General features: G+C 40.5%; 1 protein-coding gene across 1 annotated transcript in view; it reads right to left on the reverse strand.

The window, feature by feature from the left end:
- Nucleotides 1-932: 932 nt before the first annotated feature.
- Nucleotides 933-24,005, reverse strand: part of pigg (phosphatidylinositol glycan anchor biosynthesis class G (EMM blood group)) — a 56,220-nt gene continuing 33,147 nt past the window's right edge. Inside the window, exons 9-13 of the mRNA XM_070836702.1 lie at nucleotides 22,296-22,699; nucleotides 20,112-20,303; nucleotides 10,009-10,318; nucleotides 5,786-5,949; nucleotides 933-1,311 (exon numbers count right to left, since the gene is read on the reverse strand). Of these exons, the coding sequence (XP_070692803.1) occupies nucleotides 1,089-1,311; nucleotides 5,786-5,949; nucleotides 10,009-10,318; nucleotides 20,112-20,303; nucleotides 22,296-22,699 (1,293 nt within the window). The 3' untranslated portion in view covers nucleotides 933-1,088. The remainder of the gene's footprint in view (nucleotides 1,312-5,785; nucleotides 5,950-10,008; nucleotides 10,319-20,111; nucleotides 20,304-22,295; nucleotides 22,700-24,005) is intronic.

The raw sequence follows: 24,005 nt of genomic DNA on the forward strand, positions 1-24,005 counted from the left end.
ATGTCCCTCATAAAAGGACGGTTAAAAAGTTTTGAGAGTGATTAAGAACAGGGATAAAAAGTAGGTACAGAATATTTTAGCAGCACACCGCACATCCTTTGAAGAGAAACTAATGTCTTGAAAACTCCCATATTAAAACCTTCTGCACCTCCATGTTACACCCACGCAGGTTTTCACTTCTGTTGGCTGATCAGACCTCTTCCCAGGGCTGTGTGAACCGGTATACACTCCACTTGATTGAGGTCTGCTGCAGCCAGGACAAGCTAAACCTTTCTAACCTCTCTAGGCTGTTTTCACAGCAGACATTCTGACTTGTCATAGTGAGAAAAGCTCAGGTTTTACGGATAACATTAATCATGGCTCCGCTCTATTCCAGTGAAGTCATGACAGTGTCATAAGTGAGCCTGCATGTACAACACCAGGACCCTGAAACTCAAAGCAGCTAAATGGAATTCAGCCGTCATTAACTCTCTTATAAACGCCAGAGCTTTTCCTCTTTGGACGTGTCAGAATGTCGTCTGTGAAAAGGCCTGTTGGCTTTGCTGACCTCATAAGTTCCAGCATTACTCAGCCAAACTTCAGCCAGGAGGACTGAAAACAACTGTGTGGGTGCAGGTGTTCACAATGAACATGATGTTCTCCCATGTAACATCAAGGTAATTTAATCATACGCGGTAAACCTTAAACTATACGTTATTGTATTATTGTGGCTCTGTAGCTCACTGTTCACCAGTCCCTGAGGTAATCTACAGTGTGTATACATCCAAAAACTTCTTCTCTTTTAAAACGCTTCTTCATGTCATTTCACCTTTATTCATCCACAAACATTTTCTCTTTAAAAGAATCAAATATTTAAATAGAGTCTTCAAAAATACATTGAAGGTGCATTCTCAAAGTATTTTTTAAAAACCAAAGCATACAGAGTTCAGAGGAAGAGCCACTTCTGAAGCATTTATTCACACAGTGTGAACAGAGCGGTACACTGCAGAGTGAGGGTAAGAACTAAGCAGAGCGTCTCAGCCTGAAAGTCTCACACACAGCGTTAGACTGCGTCCGACCCTCGTGCAGGGATGTTTGTCTTTGGCTCCCTAAGACTTACTGGAACTGTGGCTCTGCTCCATGGTGTTGAAGAAGAGGCAGACCCCCGCAGTCAGCAGCAGGTGCATGGACTCGTACAGTAATTTGGGTGAAAAGACGCTCCATACGAAGAGATGGTAGCGCAGAACGGTTACCAGCACAATGTAGGCTGCAGCTGGCACAGACCTCAGCAGGGCCAAACAGTAGCAGCCATGGCCGACCGCAACCGGGCTCCTGCGGGGAGGAGAAGGATTCATCAGAGAGGAGGAAGCACTGCAGAGAGCAAAATGGACGACTCCGCACTGTGAATTACAGGCAATACTCCAGTAGAGCAACACAGAAAAGTTTAAATCAAGGTCATCTGCTTAAGCTGCTTTATGTTTTCTAAATGTCGAATCAGTAAAGCTGCAGATTGTTTGATGATTCACAATGAAGGACACATTTTCACATTTTGGAGATTTTACCTTACGCATGTGCCCAGGAGAAGAGTCTGATCCAATTATCTTCTCACAATAATATGGATTGCTGGCAAATTCTGATAAAGAAGTTAATGACTTTAAAACCTGCATGATGGGAGGAGGGATGCAGTGAGGAGATTAGGAGATGATGATGTAAAGCCAAACACACACGGATACACAAAGACTCGTGGACGTGTGCGCTAGGATTCATATCTGACGCAGTGAAACGCATGAGCAAATTAGCACAGGGATCGTGTTCATTCAAACAGGCAGAGTCCCAGCTGAGGGGGAGGAACTTCAAGCCTTTTCCCAAGACAAGAGGAGTAGGAGACATGGGAAGTGGTCCAGCTTGGAGGTGGATATTCAATCAAAGGGCCAGTTAAAACACACACGCACACACAACAATGTCAATCTCTTCTGTCTAAAACTCTTACTGACCAGTAATCAGTGATGAGCTTTTCAGAAAGCAACAATTCAACAATGTCGCACACAGGAAAAAGAAAAACTTCCGCATTTGTTGCTATGATGTCCAGTTTTTTTAGTTTATATATATTTATATATATATATATATATATAGAGAGAGAGAGAGAGAGAGAAAGCCTTTTTTTTTCTGAAGTCTTGGACATCATTTCTGTTCTACCTCATATTTTAAACACCAGTTACATTGTGGTGACAGTTCATTAGGATGAGCAGCACAACTGGTCAGCTAATTAGACAGATTTAAAGGGGCACGCAGTGATTACAGCGATTTAGTATTTGAATTCCGCAAAGTAAGGGACATAATGTGGTCTTTCCTTAAACCCTCGCTGCCTGGTAAAATGCCCAGTCTTTCACTTTGTATTGCAGACTCTCTGTTATGAATTTGTAGTCTTCTAGCCCGAGCTGAGATAACCGTGATTATATCACCAGCAGGCTTTGGAATACAGAGCATATTATACAACTGTTTTAACAGACTGAGTACTTCCCATTACAAGTACATTTACTAGATGACTAAAATCAATGGAGTGCTCCTTCATAACAAATGCCCAGTTTAAAACAGTTGTCTAATTACTTACAAAACAGAAAATGTGTTTATATATAATATGATATATTACTGGTGATAATAGGAGGCAATAAGCTCAGACTGGGGACTTGTGTGATCACTTGTGTTGCCCTAAGGGACCTATTTGTAAATCTGTGACTAGTATGTACGTCCTCAGATGAAGAAAAATGAATGGTGAGTGTGATACTTGGAGGAAAACGGTGTAAGACACCCACTTCAAAAAAAAAAAAAAAAGAAAAAAAAAATCTGAATCCCGCCATGCTCTGTGAATCAGCATAAAGGTTAAGCTCTTTAACTAATGGCGAGTTCCACAGAGCGGCTGTTTTAAAGTTTAAAGTAGTTTATTTTCGTGCCCCACCTCAAAGAGCTACTAAAACATTCATCTGCCACCTCTCAGATGGGCTACCAGGGTAAACAGTCAAGCTGTGTAAAATCCAACTTGATTCTCTCAGTGCAGAGGATGTGCGACTTCTATGAGGTGTTCTCTAATTCACAGTTTTAGAAATGAATGAGGGGATAAAAAAGCTTTAGCTTGGTGTCACTTTTCCAGTGTGTGGTTAGAAAGTCATACAACAAAATGGCCAAACTAACAAAAGAAGAAGAGCAGGGGCCTTGAACACGGTGTGAAATGTGCAAAATGAAGGACAAATGAAGCTCTGACTAAGGAGATCCCACCATTGGAAATCCTCCTCCAAAACACAGAGGTAAGAGGTTGATAGAAGGCTGCTCTGTCCTTCAGTACATCGTATTTCAGTAAACCATTTTACTTTTGAGCTCACAAAGGATTGACTATCTGTCACCATCTGCACTTGTACTTTTTTAACAGCTCTCAAAAAAGGTAATTTCACAGAGCTTCAATGCAGCTTCTTGGAAACCACGCACACGGTGAAAATAGTGGGACCTGACCTGGTTTTATCTGTTAGTATTTCTGTCAGAATATCTGACAGTTTAGGCGATGAAAGTAAAGTCATGTTGACGGGTCTCCTCTGACTGGCCAGTGTCTCAGGTTTACAGTGATTCTGAGCACTAAAACAATGAAAACATTCTCTTCAAATCATAAAGCAGGTTTTGAGTGTGTCAGGGGAGACCCGTTAAAAAGGTATTGATCAAAGTCCATTTCCTGCACTCGCCGTGTGGTCGGGCTGCTGATGGTGCAGAGTGAAGCCTAAATGAGCTACAGTGCACAAGGCTATTTTAGAGTTTCATTTGTCATGATGTCTCTGAGTGCATAGAGCAGGTGGGGTTTCTGTGGAAAGCACCAGACTAAGAATAACAACAACAAACAAAGATGGTTTTCTGTCCCATAAGCTGGATTCAATGCGATGCTACCTTGAGGGGAATCATATAACAAGCCCTTGCTGAGGCCTTTAGAGGCTCCAGCGTTCATAGCAGCACACAATGTGAAAGTGACGGGCAGGCCAAACAACACACCGGTGATTTGGCTCTTCAGAGGGTGAAAGCACTGCAAATGCGGTGAGGCCTCCCATGACGGTCGGCTTGTGAGCAGATCAGTCGTGCCGTCAGTCTAAATGCCATTTATTGCCTGCCTGGGTTGTTATTGCAGTTTTGGTTCACATGAGCGTCTACATTTAGGCAGCAGTTTGAACTAAAATACATTAAATGCACAACACATGTCGTTGGTGTTATGCTGTTATTTGTTACTTCAGAGTAAGTTCGCTGTGTGGTGCTGATGGAGGTCATTAGAATCACCTTGGAAGCATGAATGCTGAGTAAATTCCAATATTTCAGTGTTAAAGTGGAAATGTTGTGGTAGTGATGGTGAAAATGTCATGGACATCTGGCCAGAGGTTGTGGCAATGTCTCGTTGTGGATCAAACTTTCGGCCACAGGCACATGTGTACCTCATCATGGTTCTAAATGAAAAGTCGGGAGGTCACCAACATGTGATTTAATCTGTGAGGACCTTTAATGTCCACATCATATTTCATGGCTAGCCAGTCAGACTTAAGTGTTGAATGGACGAACGGATCAGCTTCGTCCTCCCTGGGCTCTGCCGCTGGCAGCACACAAATGTGAAGATGAGTAGAATTTTTTCTGTCTGAACTGCTGAAATGTTTAACAAATTATATTCAAAATGTGGAATCAAAGATTATTAAGAATGCAAATCATGCATTGGTATACACACCCTCTGCAGTCGAATTTCTGAGGGACCTTTATGCTAACAGAATTATACATTTTTTTACATTACAGGTAGTGGCTGTTTAGTCACAAAGCTGAAGCCTTAGATGTGTCCTTGCATCCCTGTTAGTGACATTTAAAGCACTGTGGCAAGTTTAGCAAACTCCTTTCATACAGATACCGTGCTTTGCCTATATCAAAAGAGCATTTTAGTTTTGGCTCCATCAGCAGGCAGCTGTTGCCCCGCCACGGTCCTCATCACTCAGCCCTGAGCAAAGGGCCTCACGCTGTGGGGAAGCTGTAGTTACTGGCCACATTCACACACATACAGCAACCCATCTACTGGCCTCTTTCCAGCTCAGGTCTTATACAGGTTAAGCTGTTTACATGCATCTTTGATACCCTTCAAATGAGTCTCCTTGTTGCCATGTTGAGTAAACCAATTAACAGAGCATACCTGCGCACCTGTAGCGTCCCACCCACAGAGAGGATCCAGAGCGAAAAAGTATCGTAAAGAAACGCTGTAAAGTAACTGTAGCAGTGGTGGCACTGTTTGGCTGTGCTGCACAGATGGTAAAAACCAAAGAAACAGAGAGTAGCACCTTTAAATTAAATAATTCAGTTGAGCAGTGGCTTCTAAACCCTTCAGTCCTATCAGATGAGCTCAAGTACCCTGTCACTGGCACCACCTGTCATGTTCCTAAAGTATTCTTAGAAATGGACTATACACTGGGTGTTATTTTAGACTACTGATTATATCAGCGTGCTTATTGTTAAAATAATGTTTTTTTTATATAATCAGATTGTCAGTGTTTGGGATGCTTTGATCAAAGTGGAATTCATACTTCTACCACTTGGGGATGTTTCAACTGTTTATTCATTACTTTTAGGTTACTGGTTATTGTACATATGGCTTTAAACATCAGCACTTTGGCTGTTTATTTTGAAATCAAATCATAATTTCTATTTTTCAGTTGAGTTAATGAATTGGGCTTTGCATGGAGCTCTGGGTACGGACGTCCCTGGTTGGACATTGCTGCTGTGGAGTGCCTTTAAACTAAACACTTACCTGTCTCTCTCTGAGCTGAGGTAGCAGACGAGGTGACACGCCCAGAGCAGGGGCCCTGCGTAAGTGCTGAGGGCTGTTAGAAAGATGGCAGGAGCTTCGATGTAACTCTCCAGTCCAACGAAGCCGACTGAAATGTCGACGGTGGCGATGTTGTTGGAGTTGCCCTGCAGGAGCACAAAGAAATCTTATTTTAGCATGGCCACGGGCACAGGAATGACTTACCCTGTATACAGACAAAAATGAGTACACAAAGATCTGGTGGAGAAGCTTTGCACACTTCACCCACAAGTCTTTGTGTTTGGCTTCATCATCATTACTCTGAGCTTCTGGCAACTTCCCAGCGACCCAGTTGTTTGTGTTTTCCAGTCCCTGACCAGAGCAGCACACACAGCTTTCTGTCTGGAGCTGGACTCCTGGTAGAGCCGCTCAGGCTGCATAAGTGTGCATATGCATATGTGCAAGTACACACTGTGTTTTTTTTTAAAAACAGTGTTTTTTAGGGTTATTTAACTTTGCAACTAGTCTCCAATATGTTCGGACAAGCCAAATACGCCTGCAGTAAACTGAAAATATTTAACTTTTCTAAACTTGCTTTTTCATTATTTTTCTCTTGTTCACAAGGTCGCAAGCTTTAGAGGATTTTAGAAAGTTTTGTCAGTGCAATTCAATCAGGATTTGGTTTGTTTGGTTCAGTAAATGTAGGATATACTCACATAAAGATAATATGCCTTTGTTTAAATGTAATAACATCGTGCAACTAAAAAACACTGTGCTGATATTTCATACATACATTACAGTAAAGTTCAAGATTTTTAATGTAGTTTATGTAGCTCATCCTGCATGTGAGACTCAGTACAGTTAAAATGGAAGGATTTTTAAATATATAAAGTGGCCTGTCTTTGGTCAGTACAGATCATAGAGTGAGCAGATTAATATCCAAGTACAAGCTTAAAAAATACACAAGCAAAGGGATCTTTGATCAAATCTGTGCTGAGTTTCTGGGTGGCACCTTCAGATTATTGATACCACTCTGAGATGTAGCCGTAAGACGAATCAATAACGCCGAGCCACTGAGCAGCAGCTCAAAGTAACACCGTCGTGTGTGCTCACATCTTTCGCTACCAAGTTCAAATTGGCTCATTAACGGAACTTCGTTTCATTGTAAGTCTTTTACTTCACAAATTCAATTATCCATGTGATAATTACATTTTAAATTCATTGTGATTGCTTGGCTGTGGCATGTACGCTCCACCTTGTACATGCACACACACGCATGGAGGAGACAAATCAGTGGGAATCAGCAGAGATCAAGGGGGACTTTCTTGTTTAATTTGAATGCAGTGATGATCATAAGCAGCACATCCAGTTACGGTTTGTTTCCCCTCTCAGCACACATCTCTGCACACAGAGGAAGAGAACATCAACAGCTGGCTCCATTTTAAACAAACACGCAGTGAATATCAGTGAGAAGGTTGGAGGCTGGGTATGGGTATTTTGTACTTGCTTTCTGGCTGAAATTCTCTTTCAAATGTCGAACTAACATATCACCTATGAAAAAACACAAGTGTCATAAGAACAACACAAGAGAGTGTGGCTCTGTGATGTGATGTTCATCAACATGAATAGTGTTTTGTGCACCAAAATGCATTACTGTAAGTCATTTTTGCCAGATTGATCAAATGCGAGTCCACCTTTCAGTCCTGAGCTCTAAAACATCCTGGTGATGACTCATATTCTGGTAAAGTTGCAAAGTTATAGTCAAATCTGCGGAGTGACTCGTCCCTGCTCATGTGGCAGCACAAACTGGCTCTTTCTGAAGAATAAACACCTCCTTGATGCTTTACTGACCATCTGGTTTTGGGACAGTGATGAATCCACAGAAAGTCCACAGCAAAGTCTGACTCGTCCATCACTTCGAATGATCAAGACGCAGTTGGCCAAAATGTCTCCCGTGAGACAGCTAATTCATCATGTGATACGATTTAACATTTTTGTGACACTGGCGGCGTCTGCAGCTGAGGTTACCTGGAATATTTCCCATAGTCCTCTTGTGTTTTTGTGGGTTTGGCTGCCAAAAAAACAAGGACACTTGAAAACAACAGCTTTCTGCCAATAATTACAGTAAAACTTCTGAAAACAGGGCAGAAAACTGAATATGTTTCTTGACTCTATATTAATGTCGATAGCTGTACCCGCTGATCAAATCTTAATTCAACATTATTTTGATTGTTCTGCATGACGCCTGCTTTTGTTTCAGAGCAGAAAATAGAAATCGCTTTTGTCACTGCTTTACAGGTCCATTATGGTCACAGCTTCGTTGAGAACGTTATCACTCAAAGGTCTGTAATTACATGCCTGAGCGCCTACACTGAAAATTGTCTGTTGGCGGCCTATTCCCGAGTCCATCACAGTATTAATGACCCAAGGGTGGTGAGGGTTATTAAATTGTTAGCGATGTGGAAGTCCTGTGTTGACAACAATACAAGCGTGCTAACCAAATATCTGTCCTGGGTGGAGGTTAAATCAAAAGGCAGGTGTCATACCAGCCTTTGTGGAGCATTCATTGCTGATAACACCATAACACATCCACAGGAAACAACTAGTCTACTTCGGCTTCACGCTCGTACTTGATGAAAGTAACATAACCTCTACACAAACACGTCCTCTGCCCAGAGGTGCACCTTTTACAGTATCCAACACTATCAGTGGTGATTGGTTTCCTAAATGCTGCTACACTCTGTGTCAGAGTGCTAAATTAGATGTCTCTTACAATCAGACAAGAAAAACTTGCTTACTGTTCTGTTGTTTACTGAACTTCCTTTGGTAGATATGGGAGGGGTGGTTTTGGCTCTGATACACATCTTCACACCTCTGTCCTTTTGGCATCTGCACCAATAGGTACTGCACATTGCTAAATGGTTGCAATTTGTAAACTGGTAATGGTGCGATAATTGTTTTTAACAGCTAGGTTTATTTTGCAGATTAACTGCTGCAATATACCTTTTTCTTTCCCCTTATTTATTAAAAGAGGTTCCACTGTGAGCAGTGTTTGTTCTCAGAAAAGCTCTCACACAGTTACACACATTCACACCTGGAGACTGTCCAGTACAACCACAGTCTCAGCTGAAGTGCAGCTCCGCTGGAATAGCCCGGTCACACCAGAAAGTGGCACAACAAAATTTACCTGTGCGTCTTTGTGAAATATACGGGTGTAGGTGGTGAGCTAATTACTAACACACTAGCAAGCTGTACTTTGTTCTGTTTTCTCTGCAAACCCTTCCTCTCTTCATCCGAGCCAGTGATTCTTAACGTGTGGCGGCCCCCGAACGTGACTTTAATCATCAGTGTTCCATTTCAGTACTTCTACATACTTCTCCGTCACGCTGCACCCTGCTCTATCAGGAGAGAAATGACAAGTTATAGAAAGCTACGTGTTGCATGGCAACTGGTGGCACCTCGTTATCTTCTATCATCAACTCTAGTGCTGTTAGCTAAAGTTAGCGATGGAGATGGGATGGAGCCAGACAGCGAGACAACTGTGACAATAACTAACTGTAATAATAAAAATAATAATGTGTTATTATGATGTATGGTAAGCTCCTTTCACTGACAGAAATGTTAAACTCTCTCTCACTCTCTGCTGCTGGGAAAGCTTTCTGGCATGTAAATGACTGGTTTTGGAATTATTTTGTTTTTAATATGCATTTTTCCTGTGTGGCCCTCAATCATAAGCTGGCTCCTTAAATTGCCACTCAAGTCATCCAAACTTTGAGAATCCTTGACCCAAACCATTAAGCAGAGGAGGGTTAAGTAACACAGGATGGTACAACCCTGCTAATACGTTACGATAGCTCCCTCCTTTTCTCCCCTCAGGTCAGCCCTGTAAAAACAGATTTCTATTGGCCTATGGCACAACTTTGTGTGTCAAGCGCTGACAGCTGCAATTTCATTGGAATGTATGAATTTTGTAATTTTGGACACCTAACATTCAGCTCCCCACAGGCCGACTTATTATCATTACTCTGAAGATATAAAACAGCTGGTATACAGGTCCAACTGTAACCTTGTATTGAAATGTTACTTGAGCAAGATTTAGATTATAGCAATTCCAATACACACAGACTGAACATTACTTAATACACCTTCAACAGCAAAACACACAGTAATATGTAAGAGACAACATGGGCGTGGCCAAAGGTGCTGACATCATTACTGTTGCTTACCTGGAAGTAAAAGAAGGCCTGACCGAACCAGTAGTGCATGATGGTGGTTTGGGCTGCATCATAATGGAGCTTCTTCCAGATAAACTGAGCCATGAGTGTCTGGATCAACAGGCAGCAGCAGAGGACCGGCAGGTTGTGAGCACGAAACAACAACGAAACCAGCAAAACAAGTCCACTGTAAATCTCCCACAGTCCCCTGCTCTTCAACTTGGCGTCTGCGGTGATGATCTGGGATCGCAGTAGGTCTTTAGTGCCCGTGAAGAGGATGCCCAAAACGAAGACGTAAACAAAGCGCGCCTCCACTGTTCCCCTAAAAGAGAAAGATTAAACCCTGGGTCATAAGCCAGAATTGATTTTCTCTGCAAAACACCTTCTTCAATATCCAAATAATTGTGGCAAGTGTCTGCAGTGTGGATTCTGGCAGTCTTGCAATACCTGTCCATGCATTTAATTATTAAATATCTAGAGATAGGCTTCAGGACATTATGGAAATAATGTAAGTCAGACTTTATAAACTGAATGTTAAAAAATGCTTCTCATCAAATAAGATGAAACAGAGCATAAAGGCCCTGAAAATGAGACAGAAACTCTAGACCCAAACAGATTCATATCATCTATCCGGTGCTGACATTTTCTTTTAGGCAAAGAAAGATTTGATGAATGGGGTATCTTAAGATAAAGTGTGACAGCATCAGTAACAGCAGATGTGAAAATGGAGTGCAGCTCGAAACAATGGTTCATGTTTAGCTGAGTGACCCGTCATCCCGTTTCACTCATTAAACTTAATTTGCAGAAAAAGCCTGGGACTACAAGATGACTAATATGACAGCCACTGATCTAACATAGCTGGGGTTCCTGCATACGTCAGTCTGACTCTTTGTAATAAAAGCTAAAAGTTCACTGCTTTAATTAATTTCATATCCCTGTCTCTTGTTAGACAGGATTCCTTATATTTCTGTAACTCATAACCCTTCTTTCATTCAGCATGCAGTGTGTCAATGTAACATTAATAATTAAAGGTGTGAGACTGGAAGACAGAATGAATCGCCTGAGGAAAACAGACTTTCTCACACTTCTCACTCACTCGGTTGTGCTTTCTGCATCGCTACAATTTAAGAAACAGGTATAAACATATATTTTTAGTGCATTTTCGGGTCATATGATTGTTTTCAGCTGCGACTGACATCAAAATTCTGTTTGAACGGAGTACCACAGGTTGTAAATAATAAGAATAACAAGAGTGGCAGTGAAACAACCCAGACTACAGAATAGTCTTGAAGGTCACAGAGGGATTTTATAACAACTGAGTTGGAATACTAAAAACTTTCGTAGGTGTAATTTTAGCCTTTCTTTTGTCATTAATTAGTGTCGGACTCCCAACGGACTCCCATTGTTTTCATTTGTGGAGGCATGCTGCTGCATTTGATGTACACACAGTAAAACAACATGCAGACCAAACCATATAACCTGTATTTAGTCCTACAATAATCATAATACAGTAGGCCACACTGGACTATACACCTTGGGGATGGATAGAACATGCTCCGCTGCATTCTGGGTATTTCAGGGGCTTATCCACACCTATAGTCACAGGAAGCACATATCGAAGGGGCGGTTTTTGTGTACATTTCAGTGAATGGTTAACCCTTTAACCTTCTGCTCAACCATATGGTAGAGCACATTTTGAATCACTATATCTTATTGAAAACATGTTTTACTTACGACATCTCAACCGTTTGGTAGAGGCCAATATTTCAAAAAATGTGGGGTCTGTTCATAAAAAAACATAGATTTTTGTAATTAGTGCCCCAAGGAAATAAAATATATAAAGAATACATTTTTTCATTGCTTTTTTCTTGGTGAGGAGGTTAAAGGGTTAAAACATCAAGAACAAAGCCAGAATAAATGAAGGAACACTGAAATATTCATAATACTTGTAAATGTTAACAAAAGGGTAGTCGTACTGCCAAAAATCAGACCAAACCAATCAAACCAATCAAACCTTTTGTTTCTCAAACTGGTTTACGGGACCATAACTAAAGATAACAGCTATATCTAAACAACTAAGTCTAATGTTTTCAAGGTGCTCTAAAGGGTTTGTTTACAGCAGTAATATCTGTGAACACTAGGGTATGATAGGACTGTATTCTGAATTATGAGCCGATAAAAAACATAAAATGCTGATTTTCCATGAGTAACTCTTCTCCTCTGTGTATGAGTATACAATCATTTGCCAGTTTATTGGGGTACACCTCTGGAAAACTAATGCAGCCTTATTAATATTAATCTGGTGGACAAAACATTAGAAAAGCGTCTTTATATAATAATGCAATACAATTCAACTGCACCACAAACGACAAAAGACCATAAAGTTGAGTCAACACCTCTGTATAACACTTCTGTATAACAGAACTGAATATGAAGGCTGGATTTACTGCAGCACTGTTGTATTATACTGCATAGCTCGATGTACCCATAATAACAAACAGAGTGTATTTTCAATTTCTTTGGTTAAAGAAAATGACAGACTGGGCCTTTAATTCTGAATTTACACAAAGTCACTAACCATTTTACAAGGACACTTTTTTACAACACTGATTTTTAATGTTTGCCAATATTACAGCCCCTGCACACCTACAGAGGTGCTTTAAATCACTTTGGTTGATTAGATCTGGAGTCACTTACAGCTGGGTGGAGCAATGCCAGGAGTAACGCGATGTCCCAAAACTCTGCAATTAGACAGATAACAAGGCAAGTTGTCCTGCCCTGCCAGTCCTGGGACTATGGGCGTGTCAGGGTCTTAAGCCTTAATCAAACTGCCAGAGTTTTAAAGGGAGTTCTGTGACTTTCCGTCTGTAAGTCAAGAAAGTGTACTGGGGTTATTATTTAATAGAGTTGCTAATCAATACAGTTTATGCACTGATGCATATTTGCCTTGTTTAGTAGTAGATAGTAAACTAAATTAATTCAGACAAGAATGACATAAATCAGACTTATGCACTCTTATTTTTGTTTTAGCACAAGTACCAAGCCAGCTATCTGCCCACTTCACTTTGTCATTTTCATTCATATCCATTCATTCGTTTGTCTTTCTGTTTCTGTGCCTAATCAGCTCTGAGTCAGCTCTGATTAGATACCACATTGTTTCTATTGGACTTGCCCTCTTTTTGGTTAGAAGGATGTAAACTATGTAAGCTTTCAATCCATGTCACCAATATTTAATAGAGATTCAACAATGGAAAAGGCCTGTAGTATAATGTATGCCCTGTGGTGAACGACAGTAAGTCTGGGTTTAAAATCTGAAGCTCCAACAAGGTTAGAAAAGTTTCCACTCTACTCCTTCTAAAGGGCTTACTCCACAAAAACCCATTTTTGAACTATCAATAATTTATATGCTCAAAAAGTCTCAAATTGAAGCTTTAAAGCACAAGTGCTTTCGATTATGAAGGCAATTACATTTAGTCTAATTTCCATTTCAGGCATTCAGCATATGCTTTTCTCCATAGAAACTTCAATGAAAAGATTTTTTCCCTTCAAATCTGCTTTTTAATTAACTTACATTCATTAATATTTGTCCAAAACAGAAGAAGGAGTAAATTAGCCTTAAAAAAAACAAAAAAAGACAACTACAGAGTGGTAAGAGCTATAGCAACGATAAGTTGTTTTATTCTATTTCCTAAAGAATGGAGGGGAAATAAAGCAGCATTAAGAGCTAGGGAGCCACTGAATGTTTAAGGAGTTACAACCTGAGGAGACTGAGGCTTTTAAATGTATTCTCTGCAAACATGTAGAGACTAACCCAGTCATTAAGAATACAGTTTTCTATACGTTCACCTATTGACTCATTGAATCATATATAAAGTAACCTCTGGTAATATTTCCAAACTGCGAGAAAAGCTGTTTACCCATTCAAAAAATCTTCTATTCATAAGCATGACATTAGAAACACCCTTCCCCTCAGTTGAAAGCTATCACACCGTAAAAAGACATTTCTATTGCAGCAGGATGCAGTCAAAGCTCCAAAAGCACTACAGGATAATAGATGACCCTGAAGGAGTTGAGCAAGTATTGGACATGTATTATTAATCAGTGTGTTTTATGGAAACCTGTTTCAACAGAGGAAAGGAGCAGAGTAATATGCTCCATACAGCACTATTCTTTATTATTCACAACTCCCCTTACAATGTGGCAGGGATTGTATTCATCATTATTTTATGCAAAGGAAAAGTGGAAAATCCTGGCCAGGATTTGATCTTATGCGAGGACAGTGATGGGTTTGTGCTGCCGGGCTTACATGTTAACTAGTGTGCCAGGCGGAGAAATTGAGAGAATTACTAAGTAATCTTTCTGTGCTACATGTTATACAGGAGGTATTGTGCCATGCGCTCAATGTGGCTGTTATGTTACAGTTTTACACAAAGGAAGGAGGACAGGAAACACATGAGATTTACATGCGAGACACTCCCTTTAGAAACCTGTATGTTTAACTCTGAAAGTCTGCCGCACTAATCTGCATCAGTCTGAAACAATAAATATTTTCCACAACACTGAAGCAGGCAAAATACCAAATGCTGAGAGGAGTCTGGTTTGTTTTGACATTTTCAGGGCAGAAAGTACAAACCCTCCTCCTTGTGTGAGAAATAAAGGCTATTTGCTGTACAAGCCATTTCCGCAATTGCAGTCCCCCTAGAAGTGGCTGCAGTTATTTATAAGTGTAAGTGTGATTACAGTACATCACATAGCATCCTTTGCACCTATCAGAGTCCTCAACTTTCTCAGCCCTTACTTAAATTAGACTAGTCATTTAGATGAGGGGGGCATTACATAATCTATGATTTCCATCCGACTCTACAGACGAGCAGAGGGAGCTGCGACAATAACAAGCGAGACGCCTGCAACGCCTCATGTCCCTGGCCTCTCATCCTGTCCATGAAAGAAGCAGCATTAGAAGAAGCAGCATATAGTCATCATTGCAAGTGTTGGTTTAATAATGCTGCATTTTCATGTGCCTCTGAAGTGTGTGTGTGTGTGTGTGCTTGGTGGCATTATGCAAAACATCTTGGAACTTTTGCTCCAATCAGACAATATTGTAATTATTCAGTCATTAGCACTGAACAACAGTGTATCAACACTTATCAGATATATTATTGTCATTTTGTATTGAGGATTGTGAAAGTCCTCAATTTGCCCTTTGGCATGCTGCAGTTCAGACCACCAAGCACAGGCTTAAGACTAAGGTCACAGCAAACATGGTCTTACAGAGCAATAACAAAGAAGAGGCCAAAGTTGTAGTGATAATGGTGTTCAGCTGTGTCCCTTCCAGCAGAGAACATTTATCACAAAGAACAATGCTAAGAGTGCATTTTTTTTGTTATTTTTGGCACCATTTGTTGAGATTACTCCTGGATTTGCGAACTACAACTGTGAGACATCTCAGAAGTCTTTCCAGAGAGCGCCACTATCAGATTAATAAAACAGGCTGGTCATTAAAGATTCATTAAAGCTGATACACTAATACTGTATCCTGAATGTATTCATTAATCATCTTGGATCAAAGCATATCTAGTGAGGCAAGTCTACATAAAAAAAAATGACTTCAAAACAGACGTGTCCAAAGCATTACTCACACACACTGATCTCTGGTATCGCTTTCACACATTATAATAACTGTATGTGAGGGCTGATCAATAATTTCAAAGAGCCTGAAAAGCTTCTCAATCAGCGTCTCACTGTGAGAGGAGGGGTCCTACATGAAAATATCACTTTGAGAAATGTGTGTGTTTGTTTACATGTGATCTTCTCATTGGTTTAAAGTGAGCTGAGCCTAGTTGGGGCCGTTTGCTCATGTTGCCAGACCACTGCCAATCAAATCTGTTCTCACCATACCCACATGGTATGAAGCAGATTAGCACATTTTTTAAGTGTTAAACTCTTGATAAATAATGTCATGGGAGAGGTTCAAATGTTGAACTTTGATTGTTGCTTATTTAGTTACAAATATTTGATGCTATTGGGGAAAAACGACATATTTGAAATGAAGTGTTCAGGGGATGTGAAACCTTAGGGAGTCTTTCACTTTGCTTGCTGAGAAATTTCAACCAGTCAAATCAATCTGGTCTTATCTGCTGCATTTGGAAATGTTAATAGTAATAACACTGGACAGAAAATAGTAGCCTGTCAAGCTGTAGCAAAGAGGAGCTGCCTGGATATCATGTTACCTTGGAAACAAGTGCTGCTGCTCCAGCAAGTGAATAAGAAAAGGTGAGACTGCGTCCAGTCCCCTCAACATGTCTGGTATATCCGCTTCATCAATCACCTGCATCAGCGTAACACTTACAGTAAATCAGCAAAAACAAGTCATTCACTGCCAGAGGAAAGCTACGAAGCAGATGCCTGAGAATGACGAGGGCCTGCCCGCTGTGGCCGAGCCCCTGCCCTTCTGTGGGAAAAATCTGAGCACGTCAAAGTCACTGCTATTGAAATGCCACTAGAACAAAGTGGCAGACTTTAAAACAACGGTTACAAACTAAACATCTAATTACACAACAAACCACTAGATCAATACCTGCTCTGCTGGCGGCCTGTGCTGATGTCTTCTCTGCTTTCAGCTTTATGCTTTATTAAAAAAAAACAAAAAAAAAAGCACCTTCTTTCTGAAACAGTAGTGTGATTTAGAAAGATGAGGCACACACAAAAGCACTTTTATGAACCACGCTTTGCAGTCAGTGGAGGATAATGACTGTTAAATGTTGCCACTGATATGTTGAACCAACACAGAATTACCTTTGAAAACAGGGTTATAAAATGGTTCACCTCTTGGGTAATAAAACTGAAAACTGAATTCTATGTGTGTGTGTCTATCTACGTGTGTGTGTGAGGCAGGGGTTCACAGGTGTTTTGAGACGAGTTTGAATACATTTCCATTTTTAAGCGGGATCGGTATGCATGAATATTTTTAAATTGGAAACCTGCACAACAGCCCCTTTCTGGATAAAGCAGCACATGATAAAAAATGGGTCATGTTTTGTGCAGGTGTGAAGCACAGACACACACAGATGAAAACACAGACATTGTAAATGCTTATTGTGGCTTCATGTTTGGTAGAAAATGTGGCGTAAATGCAAGGAAGGAGGGCGGAGACAGCAACAAACTTTGGCTATGATGTGCACAGGCACAGACAGGTTTGGCCCTCAGCCGGCTGCTTTGATGTTGAGCTACTTCATATTGGAACACTTGTTTGGAAAATTTGATTTGCTACATCCATTTATTTTACCTTAATTGCACCTTTCCTTATAGATTTCTTTTATTGTTGTTGTTAGTTCACTGGTCATAATCAGTATCCACATGAATAAAAATAAGTCACGATACATGTTTTCCCTGTCAGTTGTTCTATTTTTAGGCTCATTTCTGACGATGCCATGAGGAAGGATGTGTGTGTGAGAGAGAAAGAGTAACAGAAAGAGAGACAAACTGTATCGACGGTGACATCAATCCAAGTAACTCTTTGAACCGTTTAAAGTGAGCAGCGTTGGCTCTTCTCAACCCCATTAGCCATTTTGAAAGATGCAACAGTGCAATTAGGTAGTTGGCACAAAGGGAAGGCAATGAGGGAACTGGGCAGTTGTCAGGGGGCTTTACTCTGATAAAACACACACACAGAGTAACCCAGGAAGACCAGACTTTTAAAAGGGTCGCTACAGAAAGTCATTCCTTTGTACATTAATATTATAGTGCGAAGGAAAAGACACTGCAGGGAGAAATGCCACATTTTTGTGTTCTTCAAAACTCCTCTAATATTGTACTTAAATAACCATAAATTCGACTATATGGTTGTTCAGAAACACCAAACCAAAAAGATCAGACCCATGGAAAACTTTCCTCCATCATTCAACTCCAACAATTCTGCAGAAACTAAACTATACTGGCATCAAAGCACTATTCTAGTGTAATTTAACAAACAGAACTTATCCTTAGCCAGCCAACAACAAGCAGCCTGACATGGACTGCATGTTATAGGGCCCAAGACTCTTCACCATCTAAAGAGCTTTGAGAAGGAGTCCAGAGTGTGGACTAAGTTTGAAATACATCTTACATCGGTGGAGCACCACAATGATCAACTTGTTGAGGTCTGATGATAAAGCTGAAGGACTGGGTCATCCGTCAACCTTGTCAATCATACAGTTCGTCAGTAGGAGACAGGGTCCTTGCATGGTTTCAGTCAGGTGTCTTTCTATGGGTAAGGGTGAGAGGTTGAGCTTTTAATTAGGCGAGCGAGTAGGAGAGACTGCCAAGGAGAACAGGAAAGGTTAGGGAAGGCCAGGTACTGGTTTTAGATGAAGAGAGGTCAGGGAAACTAGACAGGAGAACTGTGTGCAGCCCTGCACACTCATTATTTTCTGACGGGGGTTAGTAGCAGATAACTCTGTGCCAAGCAACAGTCTGCAGAATGAAAAATTACCACACTTAGGAGCTGTGAGATTGTCGATTTCTTCTCTTTTTGAACAACGCTAAAAACAGCTATTACATATGGATTGTGCTTAAGGATTAGATGTATGCAGCGTAAAAAGGCATCAATCTTCGAGAAAACGGGCGTATCTTTTAAGCCACACATTAAACACGATTTTTTATTATTCTGAGGCTGAGTTCAAGGACGCACAGATTGTCTAAATGCGCTGGACACTGGAAGGTTGTGCATCACATGAACTGCTTTATCATTTTCAGCATAACATAAACTTGATTATGTATCTGGCATACTTTATTAAGGGATTCTTACCCTTAGGAAAATAATACAAGGATTTCAGCAGAAATCCTGACTTTCTTAAAGCTTTATCTGTCAATGATATCAGGAAATACTCGAAAGCAATTCAAGAATTGAGAGGAAGAAAGCTTTTCTCCTAAAAGCTGGAAAAAAAACACCCACTTATCATTAAGTACAGTGGCTAGTTAATTCATAAATGTTGAATCATTTGCATCCTGCATCAGTGCAAATGTCTCCAGTTGAAGGAGTGCTTGATTTAATATGATTATCTTGTTATTACATACACAAGACAGGGTCTGCAGCCATGTTAGCGGCACTGTGTTTATTGCTTGATTAGCAGCAAACACAAAGCACATATGAGGCTGATGGGAATGTCATTAGTTTTGCAGATATTTGTTCATTAACAACAGTGTTGGACAAATTAACATTTTGACCAGATGATGGCTCTTAATGAAATGTTAGGGGAACACTAAAGTCATTAGGACCAGGAATGTTTATACAAAATGGCAATCCATCTAATAATTGCTGGAGTTGAGATAAGTTGAGATATTTCACTCTGAAGTAAAGTTGTGGACTGGCCAACAGACAGAGCGACACTGACATCCCTACAACCACACTGTTTGCGTGGCTAAAGACGCACATAATCTCTGAAAGACCATTAAAAAAACATATGTAAAGGTGCAAAGGTTGCTGTTCTGTGCTAAATTCTCAGCCTGCATTGTATTTTGGACATCTTGAGACTCCCAGGGATTTCTACAAACTTCCAAAGCCTCTGACTAACTAAGAGCAATGCATGGTTTTATATTTCAATCATTGAAGCTATTGATGCATGGTGATATATGACCTCTTCACTCTGCCTGATCAATCTGTTCTCTAATTAGCTAGCTTACTGCTCTGTGTTGTGAAAATGTGACTTTGTGTTCATCAGTTGCAGAGGACAGGAATGGTGGGTGAGGTTGTCTCTGTGCTAGAGCCTTGTGTTGGAGGAGAAAACAATTGTTGATACTACAGCAATTCTTACTGACTGCCAATTTAAATCAACAGCCGTAGACTGCACGACTCCCCTTGAATGTAATTAATTTAATTTAAGATGCTGCCAGACTTGTGGGTACACAGAGTTTGAGGAGATTTACTGTAGGTAGATGTAGGTAGAAAAACTGTATAGCAGTTCATCATCACAGTTGAAGAGTTATGTTTCTCCCAAGTGTCACATGCAGCACTGCAGCCTGCACGCTCAGCTGCATCAGAGCAACTCCAGGACAGATGAACTCACTAACAGAGGACAGCCAGTTGCCAACTGCTATGGTGAATGAAATGATGATCATGAGGGTTCACAAAAACTTACTTGGACATAGTTCGACTGGAGTGTTGCCAGGGAAACAAGACATTGCCAACAGCTGCCCGGTAGCTATAGACACCCAAAAGTCCGAGGGCGAGGGCAACCTTGGACACCCATGAGCACCGTCTTTGAACCAGGAGGTAGATAAGAATCAAACAAAAAGCAGCCAACAGGGAGAGCACTGTCCTGTGTTCAGAGCTAGAAAAACAAAGACAAACAGTAAAGAAAATGCTTAAAATCCTTATTTCAACACAAAAGACAATGAGCAAAAATATATTCAGTAATTTAATCAATCATAAAAAGAATGCTTAAACCTTGAAGTGGACTATTTACTGAGCAAGAGAAGACATTTTGATGAGATGAAACATATCCTCCAGCAGTAGCTTAAACTTTAAAGAGGCATGGATCTTCAATTGTTCACTGGATTTAAGGCTATGAAGTTTGAAATTACACCACACAGACAGGAAATAAGACCTCAAAGGACATATCAAAGTTGGATGGAAGCCGGGTATTCAGCTGTTAGTTGGATCAGACAGCAGTGGAAGTTGGGTACTTTGAGACCAGAGGTGGTGTAACGCTACCTAGATCTCATTATCCAAGCAACAGGCAGAGCAGGTAGGAAAAAAGGGCAACACTGGACAGGGAAAAGGTCAGAATCCACATCTCTATTCCACAATGTGATGCATGTTAAAGAACAAACCATAATCCCCTGCCCCTTGCTGTTGACAGAATATTAATGGGCCTGAGACAGTCTCAGTTTTACTCAGAAATCACCATTTTCTACAGTCTGAGCAATCACAGAAGGCTATTTTCCCTTCTTGAATCTTTGCAAGTGCAGTGGTCCTGTCAGCTTCTCAGCCAGAAAAATACACTTAAAACGTCTCAGTGTCAGAAAGAAAGACTTTTCAATACCCTGTACCTTCCCTTAAAGGTGTGTGATGACCATGTTATTCAGGAACTTATTTTGTCATCAAGTGTAATTTCTCTGTATATTTCACTATACCAGCCTCCACTAGGTGATTTCCTATATTTCCCATAATGGCTTTCAATATTCTCCACAGAACAGGAATGAACTTGTTGCATTGATATCTTACTCTAATGTGTAGGTGAAGAGACAGATGGAGATTGAACATCTTGTCACTGCATTGCATTCTAGTCTACTGAGACTACTGTCTTTAGGTATCTGGACAAATTGGTATCTCTGCTTTTTTATAATGAATTTATCCCCATGTGACTGCTGAACATCGGTACTTAGACAGTGAAAGAAGCCAAACCTTAAATTTACTGCAGATTTCCTACCCCTACCACCCTCAACTACAGCTGTGTTGAAAATGAGTTCTTGCCCTGTCACCTCCATGTTCCCACTTATCCACATAAAAAAGAAAAATGTGTTATACGCTAACAGAAGACTAATAGTCCTCAGCTCTGCTAGCAGCTCCCTGTTCATTACAGTCCACAAAATGGTTGGAGAACAAACAACACACTGAAGATTTAGTTGTGGACAATGAAGGGGATTCATGCATGTATTTAGCACAAATTATATATAAGCTATACTTTCAGATAACCTTCTGAATTTCAATCACTTTATTTGTCCAGTTTTTTCCTGATGTTTAATGAGGAATTCAAAGACTTCAGAGAAACTAAAGAGGTAGACAAACTACTCTATCTTGTTGCTATTCATAGAGTGGTGCGTCTTTTCCCAGGGGAGCCTCTCAGGAATGATAATGCTGCCAGGGGTAATTCTGAATCAACCAGGTAGCTGTTGCTGTTAACACTCTGTCTTTGCTTTGCTGCCTTGTAAAAATATCCAAATATACAAGCCAACGAAACTGGCGTGCAAAGTAGCATTGCTGACCCTGCTGTATTAAATGAGTCTGGCTAAAAGAAGCAATCTGGCTCTACTCTCTGATCACACCTAAGTCCAGCAATTATAATGTCAGGTCATAAGACATTTAAACGTCATCTATACCACATGTTCAAACTGAACTTGGGAAAAGCGGCTTAAAATACTGTGCTCTGTCAATTGGAATCAGATGAACAATGTTTTGAAATAACATTTTATAATACAGAATTAAGTGGTCTGTTCATCTTTTTTTTACATTTATTTATATGGTTATTTAATATCAGCCATTTTTCCTTATACAGCACTTTATATAATATGTATACTCTTAGAGCATTGGTAAAACCAACCTGTTAAGCCAATGTCCCATGTCAGGAAGATGAGCCCATTGCACCCCTGTCTGGTTGAGGGAGCGCAGCAGTCGGCAGCAGATCAGAGTGAAGGGTGGGGTGGCTAATGCTAGCCACTTCTCTGAACAAACGTCTGCCTTGGAGTGAGCAGAGGGATGGCAGTCTTTGGAAGGGAGGATATGCTCTTCGTCGTCTCCAGAGCCACTCTGCTCTCTAAAGTACTTGCGGCAGACATCCTGGAAGACGGCGAGGCAGAGGGTGCTGAGCAGAAAGTACCAGATTTGGTGCTCTTCCTCGACGAAGCTGCTGGCTGCCAAGCTGAGTGTGTGTCCGGCCGTGCCGGCCAGCAGCAACATATCCAGCTCTGACAGCGTCCACTCACTACCACTGCTCCTCAGTGGAGACTGCGAGAGAGAACAAAAGTCCATTAAAACACAAGCGTTAGAGTTTTGTGTGGTTAAAGCAGTGTACAAACAAAATGTTTACTTTATATGTTAATTCATGCTTTTGCTCTTGTCTGTTCATTTGCTTCCCAGCTGGGTATGTCACAAATCTAAGTGCAGATTTTTTAGATTTTGCAGACAGACAAGTCTGGGGCCTAGAAGCAGATGATACAATTGCAATGAGGATTCAGATCTGAGAACAACATGTGAGATTATTACCATGTGTGTCGCCTAAAGTACGGAAGTAACGGAAGCTGACCATATTCAAAGGTCATAGGAGTCAGTTTGCTGTGTCAAAAAATCTATTTAACTTACGACAATTTTACCACAATCTACCACAATCACACAAGCCCGACTGAACACTCAACCTATTTTCAACTCGCCCACCTCTGTACTGTGGATCCATTCCCAGTTATAATTGTTCAACTCAGTGGGATAATTATTTTGAATGAAACAACTGCTTCGCTGAATCATATCAACCTAATTCAAAATGGAAAAAAAAAAAACCTCATCTGGTGTCACTCATTAAATGACCCATGTACTTCATAATGAAACACTTCAATTTGCAACCACTTATACCTGCTCTGTTATCTCACCCAGATCACTTCAAACTATTGATGCATATACTGTTCAGTTTGATCAAAGAAACACTACACAGGCTGCTGTTTTTGCTAATACATAAGATTCAGTTATTCATCACATCCTAAGGTTCGTATAGAGGCAATTCTTTGCCAAAGTGCCGCAGGAAGCGACCATGAACTGTCATTCATAAATTGTGGACAGCCACTTATGAATACTTCCATTTATTTTTAAAATTGGTGTAGGTCCAATGGCATACTTGTATGCAAATTATTTTTCACACATTGCCATGCAAAGCAAGTTCAAATGAAGTTCAGCCAACCTCTTAGTTCAGCAGAAATATTTTGGCCTAACAAACAACTATCAAATACAGACATGCATCTTAGCCTGTGTCTGTGTTGATGACAAAGAGAAACTGAGCCTGTACTTCCACTACCTGCAGGCTACAGCACAGGTTCACTGTGGGACTGGTCTATTTCATACCCGCCTTACAGTTTATAAAACAAGCTGTGACATTAAAGATTCAGTTCTGATAATTGTGTCCCAAAAAAACAGATAAAAATCCCTCAATTGTGGCAAATTTAGTATCCACAGCTAGGTTGAATAGATTTTCATACATTATCAGTATCTAGGTTGTTTCTTTATGAAACTCTCTTTCAATCTTAACTTTTGTTTGTTTTTTAAGAAT

Source organism: Pempheris klunzingeri, chromosome 9, assembly GCF_042242105.1.
Source record: "Pempheris klunzingeri isolate RE-2024b chromosome 9, fPemKlu1.hap1, whole genome shotgun sequence".
NCBI lineage: Eukaryota > Metazoa > Chordata > Actinopteri > Acropomatiformes > Pempheridae > Pempheris > Pempheris klunzingeri.